At 52.0% G+C, this 22,647-nt stretch overlaps 3 protein-coding genes across 4 annotated transcripts in view; 2 read left to right on the top strand and 1 right to left on the bottom strand.

The window, feature by feature from the left end:
- Positions 1-2,570: 2,570 nt before the first annotated feature.
- On the bottom strand, positions 2,571-8,916 carry parlb (presenilin associated, rhomboid-like b). Of its 2 annotated transcripts, none has more exons than XM_030109437.1 (9): positions 8,821-8,916; positions 5,041-5,200; positions 4,833-4,973; positions 4,499-4,643; positions 4,060-4,209; positions 3,910-3,980; positions 3,687-3,788; positions 3,375-3,472; positions 2,571-2,971 (listed from the first exon to the last, which is right to left on the bottom strand). In XM_030109437.1, exons 1-9 carry the CDS (start codon positions 8,895-8,897, stop codon positions 2,851-2,853), a joined length of 1,065 nt encoding a protein of 354 aa, XP_029965297.1. In that variant the 5' UTR covers positions 8,898-8,916; the 3' UTR covers positions 2,571-2,850. The 2 variants fall into 2 exon arrangements, with proteins under 2 accessions (XP_029965297.1, XP_029965296.1); XM_030109436.1 differs by having other exon boundaries at positions 5,041-5,203; positions 8,821-8,897.
- Positions 8,917-9,207: 291 nt separating this feature from the next.
- LOC115400110 (protein MB21D2) lies at positions 9,208-15,122 on the top strand. Its single transcript, XM_030107768.1, has 2 exons — positions 9,208-9,550; positions 11,497-15,122. Exons 1-2 carry the CDS (start codon positions 9,286-9,288, stop codon positions 12,759-12,761), a joined length of 1,530 nt encoding a protein of 509 aa, XP_029963628.1. The 5' UTR covers positions 9,208-9,285; the 3' UTR covers positions 12,762-15,122.
- Positions 15,123-18,922: 3,800 nt separating this feature from the next.
- The window catches only part of LOC115400124 (fibroblast growth factor 12-like), an 18,633-nt gene continuing 14,908 nt past the window's right edge, over positions 18,923-22,647 (top strand). The window contains exon 1 of the mRNA XM_030107793.1: positions 18,923-19,025. Within this exon, the coding sequence (XP_029963653.1) occupies positions 18,998-19,025 (28 nt within the window). The 5' untranslated portion in view covers positions 18,923-18,997. The remainder of the gene's footprint in view (positions 19,026-22,647) is intronic.

The following is a 22,647-nucleotide window of genomic DNA, read 5'->3' as shown; positions in this document are numbered from 1 at the left end:
CAGAAGTTGTTACATTTAACCCGAACACCTGAGGGAAAAAAATTATCTAATCAAATACTGACCCTAGATGGTGTTGCTTTAGCTCCCAGTAACACTGTGAGGAACCTGGGAGTGACCTTTGACCAAGATTTATCCTTTAACTCTCTCATTAAACAGGTCTGCAGGACCTCCTTCTTTCACCGGCGTAATATTTCTAAAATCAGGAACATGCTGACTCAACGCCATGCTGAGAAATTAATCCATCATTTGTCCCTCCAGAGTAGACTACTATAACTCCTTGTTATCAGGAACCAATAACTGCCTAAAAAGTCTCCAACTCGCTCAAAATGCTGCAGCAAGAGTTCTCACAGGAACCAGTAGGAGAGATCATATCACCCCAATATTAGCTTCCCTTCACTGCTTCCTGTTAAATCTGGAATAGAATTCAAAATCCTCCTCTGAACCTATAAAGCCCTGAACAACCAGGAACCATCAGATCTTAAACAGCTGTTAGTCCCAGACTGTCCCAGGAGAAGGCACAGCTAAGCTAATGCTGAAAGCTAAGCTAATGTCATATTAAAACAGCTACATTATAAACACAGAACATGAAAAGAAAATTGAGTTTGTTACTTTATGTACTGAACTATGAAACCGGTGTGAGATTTACCTCCAAGTGTCTTTTCACTGCTGTCTTGTGTCCCCTGTCTCCTGATGTCTCCGCCTTTTTATTGAGGTTTCCAGTTGTCTTGTTCCTTAATGAGTCCTCAAATCTCCTGTTGTCCCCTGCTGTCCCCTGCTGTCCCCTGGTGTCTCCTGGTGTCTCCTGCTGTCCCCTGCTGTCCCCTGGTGTCTCCTGGTGTCTCCTGCTGTCCCCTGCTGTCCCCTGGTGTCTCCTGTTGTCTCCTGTTGTCCCCTGCTGTCCCCTGGTGTCTCCTGTTGTCTCCTGTTGTCCCCTGTTGTCCCCTGTTGTCCCCTGTTGTCTCCTGGTGTCTCCTGCTGTCCCCTGCTGTCCCCTGCTCTGTGGTCTCTGTGATGTGGGGCTTTTCGTCGCTGCTCTGGTCTCTCGCTGCCGCTGGAGGTCGATGAACTCTGGAAAGGCTGACAGTCTGGACATGTGCCGGAATCCCAGTTTCATCGGAGTTTCACCGCCAACCCTCCGAAACCCAGCATCGCAGCCCTCACCCCGTCACTTTTCACAATAAAAGTCTGACTGAGTGAAGACTGATCCAGGAACAGACAGGCGATCAGAACACCCGGACTGAGGCTCTGAGGCCACGTTTCCATGACAACGTCTGATCATTTCAGGCAAGTTTCACGTTTACATGACGACATTTTGAAAATGATGTCTGTCTCCATGAAAACGAGAGAAACTCGAGAAACAATGTAGTTCTCATGTCGGGCCACTAGTTGGTGCTGTTTGTAATGAAACCAAACATTCTGCAGAGAGCAACACGGTCTGGAGAACACGGAGAACACAGACATTCATACAGACAGAACACCGGGTCGTTGTTATGGTGACTGTCAACTCTAAAACTACCAAGTCCAATAGAATCTGTACTGGGACCAGGACCAGGACCAGGACCAGGAGGACCAGGACCAGGACCAGGACCAGGAGTCCTGACACTCTGGAGGAAACATTGTTCTTCTTTTCCATCTACTGAGCATGTGCAGAACAACTTTTTAAGTATGCGTGTTAGGAGCGGCTCTGCTCTCTATTTAGGAGCCTGATATTGAGAAAAGTGCAGTTTTTGCACATTTCCGTGACAACAGAACCGGAGCGTTTTCCAAAAGTAACGTTTCCTGCTGTTTCCACGACGACAGAGGTCCAGAGATCACTGAAAAGTGATTTCATTCATTCCCATGACGACAGAGTCTGATCTGTTTTTTTGCCCATTTTGCGACATGGGAACCAAATAACTTTGAAAAACGTGTTGAACTGTTTCCATGGCGACAGGGCCCAAGCATTCACATAAAGCCTAATTTAGCCTATTTCCACAATGGAGTTCAGTCATTTATCAGAGTCGATTGAATCAGAAGACCCCCACAATGTGGGGTCCCCAAAGAAACGTGTTTGTATGGCAACGCTTCCCTGGACAGAGCTTTCCAGGTGTAGAACAGGATGAATGTGAGGGTCAGAAAGGGAACCCGTTTGGTTTCCTCGAATGGTCTCGATGTGAGAGGCTCCAGGGTGCGGGTCGGGGTCGGGGTCAGGGTCAGGTGTGTGTGTGTGTGTGTGTGGGGGGGGTCATCCAGAGGCGGGAGCGTTGGTGGACTTCAGCCCGCGGCCTGTTTATCAGACCAGCTTCATGTTTGCTCAGTGACTCATCCTGTTTGCCTCACAGCCGATCGACCGGAGTCGAACCGACGGCCGAGTGACGAGGACCGCCGCACTGGAGGCCTGGTCCGACCTCACGCCAGATCAGTCACATGACCTTTGACCTTACATTTACAGCTCGTCCTCCAGCACAGCAAACAGGAGAAGAAACGGACGAACCTGGAGCAGAAACCCGGCTCCGAGTCAACACCGAACCGAGACCCTCCGGTTCTCCACAGCGGCTCCGTCTACAACAAGGTCGAGTCGCTGCTTCAGATCAACGTACTTTAATTTGAAAGAACAACATAAATAAGGAGATAAACAGTTTTTGTTGAAGAGAGAAGTGGAGAGGGCGGAGTTAGTTTTCCTGGAGTTGTTTTGTGGAACGTTCAGGAAGCTCTCTCTCTCTCTCTCTCTCTCTCTGAACACCCGACGGGAACAAAATCAAACAAGAAGACGAGAACGTTCCTGTTTCCAGGAGCTCTTTGGGTCCAGTGATTCTCTGTTCATTCTATACAGCTGTACATGTAGATGACTGGCTCCAGGGCACTACGGCGCTACAGCGCGCCGCTGCCGCCACCGCTGCCACCGCCGCCGCGGGTCCGCAGCTCGTGCCACAGTTTGATGAAAGGTTCTCGGTTCTTCCAGATCAACTCGTGACCAAACAGGATGTACCACCTGAGGACAGAGGACAGAGGGGGGCCGTCAGGGCCCCGCTGTGGACGGAGTCCCTCAGGGATCAACTCTGGGTCCTCTTTACATTTAGACCACACAGAAAAGGGACAAAAGAAATCTTAGTAACTAAAATGTGAATTCTGGACTTTTTTTTTTTTTTTTCAGAACAAATAAGATTTCCTAAAGAGCTTCCAGAAGTTCCCAGAAGTATTTGAACTGATGAACTGATCCACTGGATGTCATTTCAATTTGAATCCTAGAGTCTGACAACTGGAGTCCCTCAGGGATTGATCCTGGGTCCTCCTGACTTTTGGTTTTCTCGTCTCGGTCTCAGACGTTCTTTCAGAATGCAATGAGGAGAACCGACTGAGTTTGAGCGCCTCCTGCTGGTCGTGGTTGTACTCACACTCCAAACAGAGCTCCTCCTAAATGAGCCGCATGGTCGAAGAACTTCCAGCCCAACACAAGACCCGCCGTATCCATGGCAACGATGGCCTTCAGCGCCTGTGGAGGGAGAGAGGAGGGGAAGGAGGAGGGTGAGGAGGAAGAGGAGGAAGAGGGTGAGGAGGAGGAGGAGGAGGAGGGTGAGGAGGAGGAGGAGGAGGAGGGTGAGGAGGAAGAGGAGGAGGAGGAGGAGGAGGAGGAGGAGGAGGGGGAAGAGGAGGAGGAGGGTGAGGAGAAGGAGGGGGAGGGGGAGGGGGAGGGGGAGCAGACTTACGTTGGACGCGGTGAAGGTGAACATTGGGAGGAAGATGATGGCCAGTTTGGCTTCAGGCATTTTGGTGCAGACGGCGGCGAGGATGGTCATGATGGCTCCAGACTGAAGTGTGAACACACACACACACACACACACACACACGCAGAGCTGCTGTTTTAATGGCGACTTGGCTCAGATCACAGGTGCATTGTGGTCCATCATCGTTCTCCCGTGAGGTTCTCACCGCTCCGAGCGACGGGCCGAACCTCCCCGTGGCCGTCTTGCTCACGTAGCTGACGAACGAGGAGATGACGCCTGGGGAAAAAGAGGAGGGGGCGTGAGGGGGCGGGGCTTCGGTCACGTGACCCGGCCCACCCCGGCCGGCGGAACGCACCCGCAGACAGGTAGACGGCCATGAACTGCTCGCGGCCCAGCATGGACACGGCGCTGCTGGAGAAGCTCCACAGGACGTACATGTTGGCCGCCATGTGGAAGAAGGAGAAGTGGCTGAAGGTGGAGAGCAGCATGGGCCAGCACAGAGTCCCTGGAAAACCACGCAGCCGGTCAGTCCCTGAACGCACCGCAGCCACCGCAGCTCCTCGGCCGCTCCGTCTGCACGGCGTTCACTTTACCAGAGGCTGGAAGCTCACTGACAAGTTACTCATGTAGAAAAATATTCACTCACAAGATTACTTACTCACAAGCAGTTGTTCATGTAATCAGATTACATTACAACAATGCTAAAGCTAACAGCTAGCAGAGAGCGTTAGTCGTGGTTTGGCGGTAATCGGTGACTGTCAGGGGTCAGAGGTCACGGGGGCAGCGGGACTCACGGGAGGCGGGGTTGGCGGTGAAGTATCGGATCATGAGGCGCTGCAGCGCCGGGACCCTCCAGCAGCAGAAGACCGCCACGTTAGCAGCGATGATCCCCGTCACCGTCCTCTGGCCCTCACTCAAGCTGTTCCACCATTGGTTGATCTGAAACACAAAGAGCCAATCAGAGCTCGGCGTGGGCGGAGTTTAACTCATTAATACTATGTTGATGTCATGATGCTGTTTTGGTGCTTCTGGACTACATTTCTGCATCTGGACCAAGACCAGAACCAGGGAAGGACTCCCTGCTCCCGGGTCAGGGGTCAGGGGTCAGGGGTCAGCGGTGCCTCTCACCTCCTTGCGGGCGTCTCCTCGCTTCGCTGGCCGCAGCCTGTCCAGCCAATCGGCTCGCACCTGGTCGAAGTAGCTCTGCACTCGGGACTTGAGGGACTCGTACTGCCAGACGGCGGCCGAGGCGAAGGAGCAGCCTGTGAACTGAGGCGGAGTCAGCACCGCCGGCGTGCCGGCCGCCGCCGCCGCCACGCCGGTCAACCCGCCTTACCCCCACGGTGAACACCAGCGGCCTGACCAGGCGGCCGAAGGCCCGCGGCGGGGCGGGCGGAGCCTGCTGGGGGGCGGGGCTAAACTCCTCCTCCATCTTCTTCTCTGGTTTCCTGGAGACTTTCCTGAAGCTGCATCTCTGCTGGAAGCTGCGAGGACACCTGCTGGACAGACAGAGAACGTCAGGCAGACAGAAGTCATGGATCAAGGGTCCGTTGGGGTGTTTAGCCGATACACTGAGCAGGTAATCTCTGCAGCTTGTGCGCCACAGTTCTTCACATCCACACGTCTCCCGAGGACGGTCCGGTACGGGACAGCGAGGCCTGACTGAATGGCGTCCACAGCTCAGCGCCGCCCGAACTGCCTGGACTGAAACGCCTCCAAGAGAACTGGTGAACCTCATTTCGATTTCCTTTGACAAAAGCACGCATGATAACTCTTGGAGGATTGGGGAAGCTTCCACTGCTTTTAAGGAGTTTCTGATTGTGAATATATGTATTTTTACGCAGCATTTTTATGCAGTGCTTCACTTTTTCGCTTTTTGCATTGTTCCAAATGAATTTACTGACGTGAGACAACTGAAGCTGATTCAGGCCCCATCCACACGAAGAGCAATCCAGGCCAAAACTCAAAAATGTTTGATCAATTCACCCTGTCATCCACACGAAGTCAGCATTCCACGGATCTGAAACCGAACATTTTTGAAACCAGGTTCCAGGGTCAACAGATCCGAAAACTGTTGAATCCATGTCTCCGTAAGAACTCCTGTTCTGGAGCGTTTCCTGATATGCTTGCGTCGTTGCGCTACGTCGCAACAAATAAGCCATCAGTTTCTTTCAAACAGTTAAAATTTCTCACAGATACTGATAGTTTTTACAGCCTTGTTGTTTTCAGAGTCTTTTAACATTTTTATACAAGAGAGTACAACATTTCTGAAGAGGGTAAATGATGGCTTCTGCCTGCTGTATCTGCATTTATGAATAAAGAATTTTATTTATTTAACATTTTATTTATAGAGGAGTAACCCCTTGAGATGCATCATCTCGTTTTCAAGGAGTTCCTCTGAAAGAAATGACAATTAACATAAGGAGCATGGCATGAAAAACGGACAACCATAATGATCATAATACAATGAATTAACAAGACAACTAAACAAGACCAAAAATACAAAACATAACAACAACCGCACACGCACACGCACACGCACACGCACACACACACACACACACACACACACACACACACACACACACACACACACACACAGCTGTCATGAATCACCCGACTCCCCAGCCACCGCCACCACCGCATCATGCACAGAGTAAGGCATATGGAACCATCGGACTCCATTATATTACAAATGTGTCAGTTTTGGCGGATAATACAGTTTTTAGCATAACAATGGTTTCAAAAAATAAAATAAATGGTAATACACAGATATATAAGGGAAAAAAACACACACAAAACAAGCACAACAAGATTAAGTAACAAAAGCATCAGTGCATACTAAATGAATAAGTAAATAAAGCTAAATAAAACACGGTTTATTGTGAGCTGGGCAGGGGATCCACAGCTGCAGGCCTCCCCCCTGCCCAATGAGCAGAGGGTGACCGAGGGGAATGAAATACCCAGAACCCTCCCCAAACCTGAGAGCGTTGACAGGGGGAGTGAAGACTTGTAGAGTAGTGTAGCCAAGCCTCCGCACCACCCTAGAGGTGTGGAGACAGTCGAGATGTATTTAACTAAAAACACAAACAGACATTCTGAAGAAATGAGAAAACTGAATTTCAAAACATCTGAATTGAGTTTATTGAGTGAATATGTTCGGGAAGGTTGTTCCAGTCTTGAGGAGCTTTTACGTTGAAAGCTAATTTTCCAATTTCCAATCTGGTTCTAGGCACATTCAGATAAATTTGGTCATGATGACGTAAACCATAAGGAGTACTGAAAGGCACTGAGTATCTTTTCAAATAAATTGGGTAGTTGAGGTGTATACATTTGAAAATAAACTGTAACCAGTGATACTGTCTTCTCTGAGAAGGAGCAAGCCTTGACAGCTGCTCATACAGCTCACAGTGATGAGTCAGATAAGGACAGCGGAGAACAAAACGACAGAGTTTGTTGTAGACAATATCCAAAGTGTGTAAATAAGTTTGAGCTGTATTTAAATATACTATATCTGCATAGTCCAACATGGGAAGCAGCAATTGTGTAACTATTCTTTTCCCAATTTGAAAAGTGAAACAATTCATAGATTGATATAGTGTTTTTAAACAATAATTCAGTTTGTTAGTAATGTTGTGTATATGTAGTTTAAAAGAGAGATCTTGTTCCAGCCACACCCCAAGGTATTTAATGGAGTCTGTGGGTTCAAGAGGAGAGGAATCCAAAAAATATAGACTAAGATTATTTTCCAGAGTATCTATACACCATCGCTTAAACAACATCGAGTATGATTTAGTTTTGTTAAGGAGTAATTTATTATATGACAACCACTGTTGCACAGAATCGAAATCATCCTGCAGGGATTCATTTATTTCTGAAATAACAGGTCTGGAGCAATAGATGACTGTATCGTCTGCATAGAGATGTATATCACAATTTGTGCAACAAAGTGGTAGGTCATTTATAAATATTGAAAACAACAAAGGCCCAAGAGAGGAACCTTGGGGAATCCCTTTATCAATTCCAATAAATTTAGATTGAGTGCCTTGAAATGACACACATTGGCTGCGGTGGTGTAGATATGAATTAAACCACAATAACGATGATCGATCAAGTCCAATGGCATGCAATCTGTCTAGAAGTAAATAGTGATCTACAAGATCAAAAGCTTTAGTTAAATCGAGAAAAATAGCGCCAGTGCACATACTATTGTCAAAATTATGAAATATGTCATTAGTACATTTCAGAAGAAGATTTTGATTTTGATTTTAGGATTAGTAAATTGATGCTAAAAAAATCTGTCCTTTTTTTCCTGTTTTCTGAAGAAACAAAAAAACATTTTCCCACCTCAAAGTAAAGTCCTAGTCTACATTATTAATTACAAAGCAACAGAAATCCTTCCAGAAGATCTTGGAGTCGTCACATGTCCAAAGAGCTGTTGAGTTGTTTCAGGGTGATTTCCACAGAAAGAACAGTTCACATCAACGTCTCTTTATATTCTGTCATGAAGCTGTCAGCAGGATGCTTCATGTAAAGTTGGATCGACCACGAAGAAGATCATGAAGGGCTAGCTGTTACTAGGCAGAGGCGCTATGATATGAAGCGCCCCCTAGCGGCCTGGCATGTTATTGCAACGTTTCGGCCGTTTTGAAAACAGTCATGTGGACGGTCATAAATATTGAATCAACTCCATCTTTACAGGCAAACGTTTATGGAACTATGAGCGTTTTGACTTCGTGTGGACGGGGCCTCAGACTGGTGCAGAAATCCAGAAGTTATTTGGAGAATTAGGTGGGTTTTTTAACGAGTGAAGTTTAACTGTTTAGATGACATGACTTCCTTTCATTCTGGTACTTCCAGTCCTCCACACCCCCCAGGCGGAGGGACCCCCCTCCACAGACACACCTCAGCCTCGGGAGCAGCCTGGCTGCTCTTATGATGGAACAGAAACCAGCTTATGTGATCAGAACTCTGGGATATTGATTATTTGCGCAGCGAGACTAACCGCACAAATTAAGGATCCCTGAGCATCACCATCGGTAGATCGCGCCCTTCACCCAAAAGCCCCGGAGAGACAGACACACACACACACACTGCGGCCGCACCCCTCCCTCACCTGGCCCCCCTCCCGGGGCCCCGCAGCACCTCTTCTCCGGTCAGCCTGAGCAGGACGGAGCAGCTCCTCCACGCCATGTTGGTGCTCCGGTGAGCTGAGCCGTTCCGGGGCGAAGCGAACAGGCTGCAGAGCGCCCCCGTGAGGACGGGAGGGGAAACACTGCTTCTCGGCCCCGCTTGGTTCTTCTCGGCTCCTTCGGTTACCATCGGCTCTGCTCGGCATTGTTCGACCACCTTCGGCACGTTGGGCTCTACTCGGTCCCATTCGGTTATCCTCGACACCGCTCGGCCACACTCGTCCGCCTGTGGGCCGTTCGGCAGCCATCGGCTCCATTCGGCCACCCTCGGCAACGCTCGGCCCTATTCGGTCACCCTCGGCTCCGCTCGGCCCCGCTCGATCCCGCTCCGGACAGACCAGCTGCTGCAGTCTCGGCGGAGCTGAACCTGCTGTGACCGCGGAGGAAAGATGGCGGCTCCTGCTCTCTCCAGCCGGGCTGGCTCGGCGGGCAGCCTCGGGAACAGTCCCACAATGGCCGCCGGGAGGCTGCCGCACGGAGGCGGAGGCGGAGGCGGCGGCGGCGTCGGGCCCGAGCTCGACTTCAGGTCGGCGGCCCGCATGGAGGACCTGAACCGGCTCATCCAGGAGTTCAGCAAGCACGACCAGCGGGAGTACGACGACCAGCGGGCCCTGGAGATCCACACGGCGAAGGACTTCATCTTCTCCATGCTGGGTGAGCACACAACGGGCGGGGGGCTGCGGGGAGCCGCGGGTCACCGTGCACGGCTCCGGGCTCCGGGCTGCGGGCTCGCGCTGCTCTGTGCACCGGGGCAGGTGGCTCGAGCTGCGAGAGGATGCGAGCTGTCCTCCGCCCAGGTGAGAAGATGCGTTCAGGGTCCTCTGCATCCTCCAGAGGTTCGGTTTGTTTATGAGTGGAATGGAGAGCTGGCAGGTCTGCTCACTGCTGCCGGTCAGGTGGTGTAGGGACGTCCTCATCAGGGGCCATGGGGCACCGGGGGGGGGGGTGTCACACACAAAGCCCATACATTATAGCTCTGGGGGGGCAGACGTTACAACTGTGTGGCCCACAATTTTATAGCTCTTTGGGGACCACACATTAAGGGGGGGTCACAGGTTGAAGGGCACGTCAAAGCCTCTTTATACTTGTTTTTGTCTCTTTGTAGTTGTTTGATGTCATTTCATCCTTCCATTGCATGTCGTTCCATGATATTGTTGCTCTTTCTGTGGCTGTTATGCGTCTCTTTGTGGTTGTTTTGTGTGTCTTGTTGGTTAGCTTGCATCTTTTTGTAGTGGTTTTGCATCTCCTTGTGGTTGTTTTGCGATTCTTTGCAGTTGTTTTGCGTCTCTTGTCGGTTGTTTTGCGTCTCTTTGCAGTTGTTCTGCGTCTCTTTGCAGTTGTTCTGCGTCTCTTTGCGGTTGTTTTGCGTCTTTTCAGCCCTGTTCGTACTTGGCATTAGCTTGCGTCTCGGGTAACAGAAGCACAGCTGGGGCCGAGGCGCCATCCCCGTCTTAACATGGCGTCAGTATGTGTGCAGGACGAGCCGGTTCAGATCGGGATACAGTATTCCTGTACGTCACGTTCGCTTAAAGGTCAAAGGGCGCGGCGCGCAGTAGTGACGTCAGTCAGCTGTTGTCGTCCAGCCTAGCACAGTGGCAAGCGTCTAAGTCCGACTCCGGCTGTTCGGACCGTTCCGCTGTACGCCGTTGGAAAAGTGGCAGGAGGATTGCACGGTGATTTAAAGACCGCATGGATGACGCGGACGTATTTTCCCGCTGCGAAGCCGTCCGAGAGCCTTTCGAGACGCATATTGTTCACTCCATCAAACATGTGCGAGCAGTAGTGGTCTGAGTGAGGAGGTTGTGGGGCCTGCTCTCACCTGTCTTCACCTGAGACACACATTCAGGCCAAATGTGAACGCGACCACTTTGCGTGTCTTTGGTGTCGTTCTGTAGTTGGGTTGCGTGAAGTTGTTGTTTGGTGTCTCTTTGTGGTTGCTTTGTATTTCTCCTTGGTTGTCCCATGTCTGCAGGTGTATTTTGTCTTCCTGTAGTCAGGGGGTGTTTTCCTGTCTCTGGGTTGTGTGTCCTCGCAGGTGTTTTTCCTTCTGTTTGTCCGTCCACGCTCGTGCAGCTCAACGGGACGTTTGACAGCATGTCTCATCATTTATCACGTCTGAACGTACAAACTTCTCCGAATGTGTGGAAATGTGATAACCCCCCCCCCCCCCCCCCCCCCCCCGTTTGTGTAACGCTGTATTTTTCAGGTTTTTGAACAGAAGGCTCTGTGGCGAGGCGATCAGCTGATGCTCAGCCGCGAGCGTGAACACAGTTTTTTACCAAACCATCTCCGTAACCACCAGTTGTGAGTGGGAACAAGACCCATGATGCCTCATTAATGTCGTCTCCGTGTTCTGTCTTGGAGAAAGATCTGAACTGAAAATGCATCATGGCGTGTAGATATTAGCTTCATGCTCGGCTGCAGCTGAAGATTTTAGTCATCAAGTATTCTATTGGTTATTCTGGCGATTAATCGAGTCATCAGATAAAAACTTGTTGAATTGCTGGAGTTTACTGTAACAGAAATACACGGCAGAGAAAGTAGTGAGTCCACCGCCATGTGTCTGAGCGCCCCTGACCGAGTGTCCGTCTCTGTCCCAGGTATGGTCCAGAAGCTGGACCAGAAGCTGCCGGTGGCCAACGAGTACCTGCTGCTGTCCGGCGGCGTCCGGGAAGGCGTGGTGGACATGGACCTGGACGAGCTGAGCGTCTACGCCCGCGGCACCGACTACGACATGGACTTCACCCTGCTGGTCCCCGCGCTCAAGCTCCACGACCGCAACCAGCCGGTGACGCTGGACATGCGGCACTCGGCGCTGGGCCACTCCTGGCTCAGCCTGCGGCTCTTCGACGAGGGGACCATCAACAAGTGGAAGGACTGCTGCACCATCGTGGACCACATCAACGGCACCACCAACTACTTCTTCTCCCCGACGCTGGTGGCCGACTGGTTCTACCAGTCCATCTCCCTGGTGCTGCTGGAGGTGCAGAAGAAGCCGCAGCGGGGGATGCCGCGGGTGGAGAAGGTGGAGCGCAACGGGACCGTCATCTCCGTCATCCTGGGCGTGGGCAGCAGCCGCATGCTGTACGACATCGTGCCCGTGGTGTCGTTCAAGGGCTGGCCGGCCGTGGCCCAGAGCTGGCTGATGGAGAACCACTTCTGGGACGGCAAGATCACGGAGGAGGAGGTGATCAGCGGCTTCTACCTGGTCCCCGCCTGCTCCTACAAGGGCCGCAAGGAGAACGAGTGGCGCCTGTCGTTCGCCCGCAGCGAGGTGCAGCTGAAGAAGTGCATCTCGTCCAGCCTCATGCAGGCGTACCAGGCCTGCAAGGCCATCATCATCAAGCTGCTGTCGCGGCCCAAGGCCATCAGCCCGTACCACCTGCGCAGCATCATGCTGTGGGCGTGCGACCGCCTCCCCGCCACCTACCTGGGCCAGGACGACCTGTCCGCCCACTTCCTGCTGGGCCTCATCGACGACCTGCAGCACTGCCTGGTCAACAAGATGTGCCCCAACTACTTCATCCCGCAGTGCAACATGCTGGAGCAGCTGTCGGACGAGACCGCCGTGCTGCACGCCCGCAAGCTGTCCTCGGTGCGCTCCGACCCGGCCGAGCACCTGCGCACCACCATCGAGCACGCCAAGGCCGCCAACCGGCTGACGCTGGAGCTGCAGTGGCGGGGCAGCGCCACCAACCTGCCGTCGCCGCAGTCGGACGCCGGCGGCGAGAACCAGCCGGACGACCGGCTGGCCAAGAAGCTGCAGCAGCTGGTCACCGAGAACCCCGGCAAGTCCATCTCCGTCTTCATCAACCCGGACGACGTGACCAGGCCGCACTTCCGCATCGACGACAAGTTCTTCTGAGACCCCGCCCCCGCCCCCTCCCCCTCTCCGTTCCGGTTCTCTGCCACAGAGTGACGTGAGGTGATCGTCTCGTCGTGTCTGCCACAGTTTTTGAATCCTTGGAAGGATCCGCCCTCGCCTCCTCACGCCTCCTCGCGCCTCCTCTCACTGTGTGCCCTGTGTTTTCTACCTGCTGGTTGCCTTTTAAACTGTCCGCCGAAGAGCAGCGGGTCGTTTCTACGACGAGGGACGAGCAGATCCGCCGTCGGAGCGACTCTCGCGTCCCGGTCCCGGAAACACGCCTTTTGAACCTGTACCCATCCACAAGCCACACCCCCTCTGAAGCCACACTCCTTTAAGTGCTACAGACTTCTTTCTTTTTGCCTCCATCTGTTTTGTTTTGTTTTTTTTCGTTGTTGTATTTGAGAAGGAACGCCTCGGTGAGGTCGGTCCGACGGTGGACTCCGTCTCTGAGGAATGTCTGTCCCCGCCGCGGGACCATGGTACTAACGTCTTAGAAACACTAACTGTACATAGATGCAAAGATGATGTGTAGATGTGAAGAGAAACTGACTGACGATTATCTGTGGACTACTTTTTGTCTAATTTTGCACAGAATGTAAAAAAAAAAGAAGAAAATAACAAAACAAAAAAAATCACCTTTCTCCTTCTGACGGTGGTGCTGTGTCGTCCCGCCTCCCGTCCTGTGAGAGGACGGCTGTCATCCCTCACCGACTCTTCATCACACACCCTGGAGCTGGATGTCCTTTCAGAGTAAAACCACACAAAACCACAGAGCTGCTCAGAAGACTCATCAGAAGCTCCGCCCTCTCTGAAGGGCGCACACACGTCAGGATCCTCTTCTTTTTGGACTCGACGCTGGACGAGATGGTAGCTCAGAGCCGGAAACGCGGCGGCGTTTACGTCTCGACATCAGCTCTTAAAGGGACGGACACGCGTTTACGTCGGCTTTTAAAGGGACAGACTTCGATTACGTCGGCTCTTAAAGCGACAGAAAACCTTGAAACTAGCTCACCGTTAGCTTTGTTAACTTTGGGTTTTGGAATCCCGCTCAAAGCGCCACCGTGTGGCGTCTGATTGGTCAGGAGGCGTCGTGCTTTACTTTACCCGGCTAGCTTCTAATGTAAGAAAGCGTTGTAGTCCAGAAAATCCAGATTCAAACCAGAAGCTCAACTTTCAAACCTGCCGTCAAACGATGTTCAGCGGAAGCTGAGGTTGAGTTGCTCGAGTTAAACCTGAACTTCAGCCTCCTTCAAACCTGATGATCAACCACATTAAACCAGATTTAAACCCAGTTAAAACTTGACATTCCCTCCAGAGCCCCGCCCCCTCCTGGGTGGGGGGGGTTCTAACCAGTGATCTGGAAGCGAGCTGTGCATGAACGTCGTTAACGTGTTCATAACGGATCCTCGTCTTTTATTTTGAAGCCCGTTGGAAGGTTGGCGTCTTGCCAGCTGATCGGGCGAGCTCTGATGAGTCGTCTGTCGATTGGTTGTTAAAGATTGTGAAGCAGCCAATCAGAGCTGAGGGAGTTGACGCCGGGTCGCCTCCACAGCTCTGGTTCACCTCAGGTTCACCTGCTGCACTTTGACCTCCAGCCGGTCCCGTGATGTCACTTCCTGCTCCGCCCACTGGAACCCCCACCCGACTTGGTTCTGCTGCTCTGTTCTGCGTTTCGGGGTCCAAGGTTCGATTTCCGCACAAAGCAAGCAGCTCGGCAACGGCTAGAGGAGAACATATGGAGAACCTGCGGCGTTCTGCTGAGACGTTCACAGAGAGCAGCAGAACGGCGACTTTCAGATCAGCTTCGAGTTTCCATGGCGACACTGTGGCGGCGGTGGTTAGCACGTTTGGCCACGAGGTGACGCTGTTCTCCTGCTCTCTGTGGAACGTCTCAGTGGAACACTAGCCCAAAGCATTCTGGGAGTTGTAGATTACAGAGCTGCTTGTTTTCCAGTTGCGTTCTCGTGTTTCTAGTTAGAACGCTTTAAAAAGAAAAGAACGGGAAAAAAAGAACCTCCTGTCGACCATATCTTCATCCTCAAGTGCAATTAGTGAAACACGAACACAGCTGTCCTGGTGTCTGTCCTCACGCCCTCCAGATGTTGTCCACACCATGGAAGTGCCCACTCCGTCCTGCTCGCCGGAACTGTGACCCTTGACCTTAAAGATGTTCCTCCTGTCTGCCGGGAACCTTTCGACTGTGACTTCTTCTTTTTCTGTTCCGTGTCGGGCTGCTCTGCTTCGTCCTCATGTTGAGTTTCTTTATGCAAACCCCTACTCACTCACTCACACACACACACACACACACACACACACACACACACACCCTGTACAGTAGAGTCACCATAAAGTCTTTTAACCAGAACATCTGGGAGTGTGTCGGCTGCTTCTGTTCCATGTCGGCTTCATTTAAAATGACGTCTGAACGTCTGGAGGTTCAGGTTACACATCGCTTCAGGTGAAAATACGTTGTTTTGCGTTTCCACGGCTACATTAAATGAATGCAGTGATCCTTTGTGTTTTTGTTGGTGAACTGTTTTGGATTTAAACGTGTAAATGCTAAACTGTTCTGAAAGAAACGCAACACGATGGCTTTTCACCTGAATCGTGGAAACGGGGCCTCGGCTGGAGTCCAGGGTCTCCGTCTAAAGGCCTTTGTATGCTTCCCCGTCGCAGCGACGTCGTCCCTACGCCGTCTACACCGCGCCCTACATCGGCTTTACGCTAGGGCTTGACGCGCACCTCTCAAAAAACCTAACCACGTGTGGTGACGTGAACGTCGAGGGCGTTGTTTATAGAAAGAAGTAGAACAATATACTCACCCCGAAGGCTTTTCTGATCCGAACAGTGCTTCGGGAGAAATTTTCTTTTCCACAGTCGCTTATGCTTGCTCATGTGGATCTGTTGGGTTTCTCTGTAAAAGTGTCGAGAAACAACCATGTTGTAATTGGCACTTCATAAATAAAGCTGAATTGAATTGAATTGAATTGAAATTTAGATCCCAAATCGAGCGGCGGACATCCATATACTGTTAGCAGACGGGGCATGGGTAATAACGCCACTCCTAAAACGGCTTTAATCGTCCAAAAACTCATTAATTTCACCAATATTTCATCATGGTCCGCTCACGCCTCTCCTCCACGACAGCCCGGTGTTGCCAGATGTCATATATGCAGATATATGTCCGGTAAGTGGACGCGTGTCTAGATATCTGTGTCTATAGATCTAGGTCTAGGTAAAGCCGGAGCTACAGAAGCCGCATTGTTGTTGTGACTGCCGATTGATGATTGAAGCCCTCTAAGGCAACTGTTGTTGTGATACTGGGCTATACAAAAATAAATTGATTGATTGAAAAAAGTTGATTGTGAAACAAAGACACAGCCACGCCTGCCTAGCGGCTTGGCGGTGAAATTGCAGAGGAGGGCGTTCCCTTGACGCAACCAATATATGCTCAGTGGCGGCGCAGGGCTGCCGGTGTAGGAACGACGTCGCAGCGACGGGGAAGCGTACAAAGGCCTTTAAAGTTCCCGGTGCTGTTTGGTGAACGGCTCCAGGCGGGTTCCAGTATGTGTCCCAGGAAAGAACCGACTGTTTTAAAATGTGTCTGAAGACTCCAGGTTTCCGTCTCCAGGTTTAGCTTCAGGTGGGGGTTTACCTCAGAACAGTGGAGGGAAGGTCTGACGGACACCAGAACCAGCTAAAGTGGAACCGTCTGTCACTGAAGGAGCCAGATCCAAAACCGTTCCTTGGAGAACTCTCCATCTCTGCTAGTTCAACTCTTGTTTGGTTGGAGATCTGGCCTCGTTACGGTTATTCCAAACAGCACTAAACAGTTCTGGGAGTCAAAGTCAAGCTTAGAGGACCGAACCCTGAGGAACCCCGGCAGGTTCCTACAGAGGACCGAACCCCGAGGAACCCCGGCAGGTTCCTACAGAGGACCGAACCCCGAGGAACCCCGGCAGGTTCCTACAGAGGACCGAACCCCGAGGAACCCCGGCAGGTTCCTACAGAGGACCGAACCCCGAGGAACCCCGGCAGGTTCCTACAGAGGACCGAACCCCGAGGAACCCCGGCAGGTTCCTACAGAGGACCGAACCCCGAGGAACCCCGGCAGGTTCCTACAGAGGACCGAACCCTGAGGAACCCCGGCAGGTTCCTACAGAGGACCGAACCCCGAGGAACCCCAACAGGTTCCGTGCGTGTGTTCGTTCGTTCCTTTGTGCGTTTGTTTTCTGGGACTTGCGTGGTTTTATGGACCACTGAACAAGTCCATCGTGCCTCGCCATACTTTCTTATGGATGCGTCATTAAAACATCAAAACGTTGCCATTTTTGTCCTCTATCCAGATGTGAGAACCTCATTTCAAAATTTTCTGCCAAATTCAAACCGTGAGCTTTAAAGTTTGGTAAGATTTCCAGCTGTTTTTGGAGTTTAGAATGGGTGTGTATTGGAGACGGCTGGAGTGGGAAAGGCTCTAGAGGCTTTAAACCAGATAAATGAGTTTCTCTCGTCCCCACGGCCACGTCTTTGGCTCAATCTTAACAAATTAAACATCAAAACGTAAGTGTTTTTCTTGTGATTCCCACAATGCTTTTATTTTTCCTCTATCTTCAGTGGTTCTCTGTACAGTTGCATTTGTTTGGGGAGAGTGCGGAATTTTCTCCCATCCGCTCCAATGCAATTCGGAGAAAGAATTTCTCTCTGAAATCCAAAAGTTCTCATATTTTTACAAAGTCGCTGTGGCTGAATGGATGATCCTGCAGACATGAAAACGTCACCAGAAATCCATGAAAGGCTTCTGATGCTCACAGTGAAAAACGAAAAAAACAAAAATTAATTTAACCTCTTGGCTCTCTACAAATGACATTTCTTCAACCACACAAACTGGATGAAAAACTGCTGATTCACAGTCATGGCTGCTGAGTGCAGCTGGTCTCCATGGCAACAGACACCTGCTGGGTGCAGCTGGTCTCCACGGCAATGCACACACCTGCTGGATGCAGCTACACCGCATGGGGGGGGGGGGGGGGCATCACCAGGGGCCTCATGACAAGTCTGAAGCATGAAACACCTGAAAGTCAGACTTTTTGTCACGTGAGGAAAAAAAGGGAGAAAGAATGAGAAAAAACGAAAAAATGCAGAAAGACATGAAAGATGTAAACGCTGGAATAGAAAAATGGTGATTCTAAAAAAAACACCAGCGTCCTGCTGATGGACCTTTCAGGACCAAAGAGGAAACGTTTCTATTAAAAACACTTCAGACGGAAGTTCTGCTTCCTGTCCAGCTTCCTGTGGAGTCACCAGCTGCTCCTCTTCCTCCCTCCTCTTCCTCCCTCCTCTCCCTCCTCCTAGTTGCTTCCTGCTTGTTTTTCCTCCTCCTCAGCTCTTCCTCGTCGCCGTGCCAACAGGACACCATCCATCATCGCCATCGTCTCCAGATAGAAACACAACCTGTGCTGCAAACACGCTGCGGCTGCACAGCAACAACAACAACAACAACAGCAACAACAGCAACAACAACACAACCACTGCAACACAAAACTTTGGTCTCAGTCTGAGGAGCTGAAAACACTCTGACAGTCTCCATGGAAACGGGCCCCCAGACCCGCACGTGTTTTCTAGGTTTGAGTGTTGTGGGGAGGGGGGGTCTGGGTTCTGACCCCCCAGACCTGGAGAGTCCAAGTTCACGCTCCATTCCCTCTTCCTCATCCTCACCCTGCTCTTCCTCACCTTCATCATCCTCACCCTGCTCTTCCTCACCTTCATCATCCTCTTCCTCCTCATCCTCACGGTGTCACCTTAAAACTCCTCCGTCTGGTGACGTCACTCCGAACTCTCCTGGCTCGAGCTGCAGCAACACGGCGCGTGCACGGCGGCAGAGAGAGAGAGAGAGAGAAAGAGAGAGAGGGAGGGAGCAGGCGCGCGGCCGCGGAACAGGTGAACGACACGCACGAGCCTGAACGTCCGCAGGAGGAAAACCAGGAGAAGAAGAAGAGGAAGAAGAAGAAGCCTCGTCACCATCATCATCCTCACCAGCTGAGCCGCTGAGGAGGATTCACAGAGAACTGCAGCGCCGCTCGTGCCGCTGCGGAGCCTCCTTCATCCTCCTCCTCCTCCTCCTCCTCCTCCTCCTCCACCCGTCCTCCTCTCTCTCCCGGAGGCTCGACGCTCGTCGGAAGCAGCTGAAGGAGGAGAAGAGGAGCGTCTCGCCCCTGAGAACCGGGACCCGGGAGATGGAGAGCAAAGAGAAGGCGCCGGCAGGTAGGGAGGCTGGAGGGAAGGGTGGAGGGCAGGACGGAGGAGTGGAAGTTTCCTGACTCTGTGGGCTGTGGCCGGGGAGGGATGGAGGGACGGAGGGGTGGATGGAGCTGGTGCAGTGGGCTGCTGGGTGGATGGAGGGATGGAGGGATGGAGGGATGGGTGGAGGCAGGGATGCAGGGAGGTGTACTGCGGTATCCCGCTGCTCACATCCTGCATGCAGCTGCTGCACCGGAGCTGTTAGGTGTGGTTATTATGGGATGGGGTGCAGTGTGTGTGTGTGTGTGTGTGTGTGTGTGTGTGTGTGTGTGTGTGTGTGTGTGTGTGTGTGTGTGTGTGTGTGTGTGTTTTTAACCAAACGGCTGAAACGCTGACAGAAGCCTGATGCAGCAAAACACAGTAAACACATGAGAGACGGTGGAAGACAGACAGGAGGACAAGGAGGAGGACAGACAGACCGGAGGAGGGACGAGAGGAGGGATGAGAGGAGGGACAGGACATGAAGTGAGACAAGAGAAGAGCCGGTGGGACAGACAGGGGGACAGACAGGGTCAATGTAGATCAATATTCCCTTGATTGTCCCAAAATGGGGAAATTCTGATTGATTTTTGATCTGCACTGATCTCCTGTCCTGAGAGGAGGACTGTGGTCCTCTAGAGGACAGGTCTGTGGTCCTCTACAGGACAGGTCTGTGGTCCTCTAGAGGACAGGACTGTGGTCCTCTACAGGACAGGTCTGTGGTCCTCTACAGGACAGGTCTGTGGTCCTCTAGAGGACAGGACTGTGGTCCTCTACAGGACAGGTCTGTGGTCCTCTACAGGACAGGACTGTGGTCCTCTAGAGGACAGGACTGTGGTCCTCTACAGGACAGGTCTGTGGTCCTCTACAGGACAGGTCTGTGGTCCTCTAGAGGACAGGACTGTGGTCCTCTAGAGGACAAGACTGTGGTCCTCTAGAGGACAGGTCTGTGGTCCTCTAGAGGACAGGTCTGTGGTCCTCTACAGGACAGGACTGTGGTCCTCTAGAGGACAGGACTGTGGTCCTCTACAGGACAGGTCTGTGGTCCTCTAGAGGACAGGACTGTGGTCCTCTAGAGGACAAGACTGTGGTCCTCTAGAGGACAGGTCTGTGGTCCTCTACAGGACAGGTCTGTGGTCCTCTACAGGACAGGACTGTGGTCCTCTACAGGACAGGACTGTGGTCCTCTACAGGACAGGTCTGTGGTCCTCTACAGGACAGGACTGTGGTCGTCTAGAGGACAGGACTGTGGTCCTCTACAGGACAGGTCTGTGGTCCTCTACAGGACAGGTCTGTGGTCCTCTACAGGACAGGACTGTGGTCCTCTAGAGGACAGGACTGTGGTCCTCTACAGGACAGGACTGTGGTCCTCTACAGGACAGGACTGTGGTCGTCTAGAGGACAGGACTGTGGTCCTCTACAGGACAGGACTGTGGTCGTCTAGAGGACAGGTCTGTGGTCCTCTACAGGACAGGACTGTGGTCCTCTAGAGGACAGGTCTGTGGTCCTCTAGAGGACAGGACTGTGGTCCTCTACAGGACCGGTCTGTGGTCCTCTAGAGGACAGGACTGTGGTCCTCTAGAGGACAGGTCTGTGGTCCTCTAGAGGACAGGACTGTGGTCCTCTAGAGGACAGGACTGTGGTCCTCTAGAGGACCGGTCTGTGGTCCTCTAGAGGACAGGACTGTGGTCCTCTAGAGGACCGGTCTGTGGTCCTCTAGAGGACAGGACTGTGGTCCTCTAGAGGACAGGACTGTGGTCCTCTACAGGACCGGTCTGTGGTCCTCTACAGGACAGGACTGTGGTCCTCTACAGGACCGGTCTGTGGTCCTCTAGAGGACAGGTCTGTGGTCCTCTAGAGGACAGGAGGACTGTGGTCCTCTACAGGACCGGTCTGTGGTCCTCTAGAGGACAGGTCTGTGGTCCTCTAGAGGACAGGACTGTGGTCCTCTACAGGACAGGACTGTGGTCCTCTAGAGGACAGGTCTGTGGTCCTCTAGAGGACAGGACTGTGGTCCTCTACAGGACTGGTGAAAAGCAGCTGGTCTGTTAGACTGACAGGTGGATGACCTGAGGAGGCGGGGCTTCACCACGCAGGTGTCGGGTTTCGCTGTGTTTGTTTACATTGAGCAGGTTGCTGGAGTATCGATCAGTCACCAGATCCACTGGATTCAGGACGATTCAGAGTCTGACAGAAACCTGAGACACACACACACACACACACACACACACACACACACACGCCCAGTCTTGTATTTCTATCCTTGTGGGGACCGTCCATTGACTCCCATTCATGTCTAGCCCCTAACCCTGACCCTTACCCTAACCCTAACCCACACCACAACAAAGCCTAACCCTAAAGAAATGTTTTGCACTTTTACTTTTTTCAGTAACAACAACATGGTCAAGAAAACACTGTTTCTCCTACTTAGGACCGGAAAAAGGTCCCCACAAGGCACGTCGTTCCACGTTTTGCTATCCTTGTGGGGACATTTGGCCCCAACAAGGATAGAAATACAAGAACGCACACACACACACACACACACACACACACACACACACACACACACACACACACACACACACACACACACACAAACATACACACACACACACACACACACACAAACACAGAGGTGTGTCATTTGATGATCCCTGTTTATGTCTTTACTGATAAGCTGCGGTCACACATAGTGATCTGTCCTGTGGTCTCTGGTCCCCCACAGGACCAGACCGGTGGTCTCTGGTCCCCCACAGGACCAGACCGGTGGTCTCTGGTCCCTGGTCCCCCACAGGACCAGACCGGTGGTCTCTGGTCCCCCACAGGACCGGTGGTCCTGCAGGTTGTGGAGGACGGTTCTGATGGTGCAGTCCACTGAGCTCTGTCCCGAGGAGACAGCAGAACCGGTCCTTCCATGAACCAGGTTCTCCTGGACTTGGTAGTTCTGAGCTGACCATCACCGAAACAAAAATCCAACTGAGCTCTGTCCAAATGTCTCCATTGGTGATGTTAGAGTGGATTGTTCTCTGCAGTGTGTGTGTGTGTGTGTGTGTGTGTGTGTGTGTGTGTGTGTGTGTGTGTGTGTGTGTGTGTGTGTGTGTGTGTGTGTGTGTGTGTGTGTGTGATGGAGTCTGGGTGGTGCAGCAGTCCCGGGCTGCTGGCCTCGCGGCGTCTCGCGCTCCGAGCTGCAGATAATTCACCGTAATGACTGCGAGCTGCTGCCAAAGATCCTGTGTGAGAGAGGAGTCCTCACTCCGCAGCTGATCGATTCCTGGAGCTCATTAAAAGCTCCGAGCTGGAAAAAGTGGCTCTGATCCGACTGATGTTCCCGGAAAGCCCGTCAGAGCTTCAGCACTCTGCTGCTGGGAACCCTGGTTCTGATCCTCTGGTTCTGGTTCTGGTCCTGATTCTGGTCCAGGTCCTGGTCCCTGATCCTGAACATGCATCATTGTGGCATTTTATTTATGAAAACTTTCACGTTTCCTTGGCAACGATCCAAAAATGATGCCTGTTTCCACAGAAACGGCCAAACCAGAAACACTGGAGTGAAAGGTGCAGTAAGTAGCAGCGCGTCACATGACCCCGTCCCAGACCTACAATATCAAAC

This window comes from Salarias fasciatus, chromosome 14 (genome assembly GCF_902148845.1).
Source record: "Salarias fasciatus chromosome 14, fSalaFa1.1, whole genome shotgun sequence".
NCBI classification, from domain to species: domain Eukaryota; kingdom Metazoa; phylum Chordata; class Actinopteri; order Blenniiformes; family Blenniidae; genus Salarias; species Salarias fasciatus.
The sequence above is the reverse complement of the archived record's forward strand: the minus strand, read 5'-3'. Positions and strand labels throughout refer to the sequence as shown.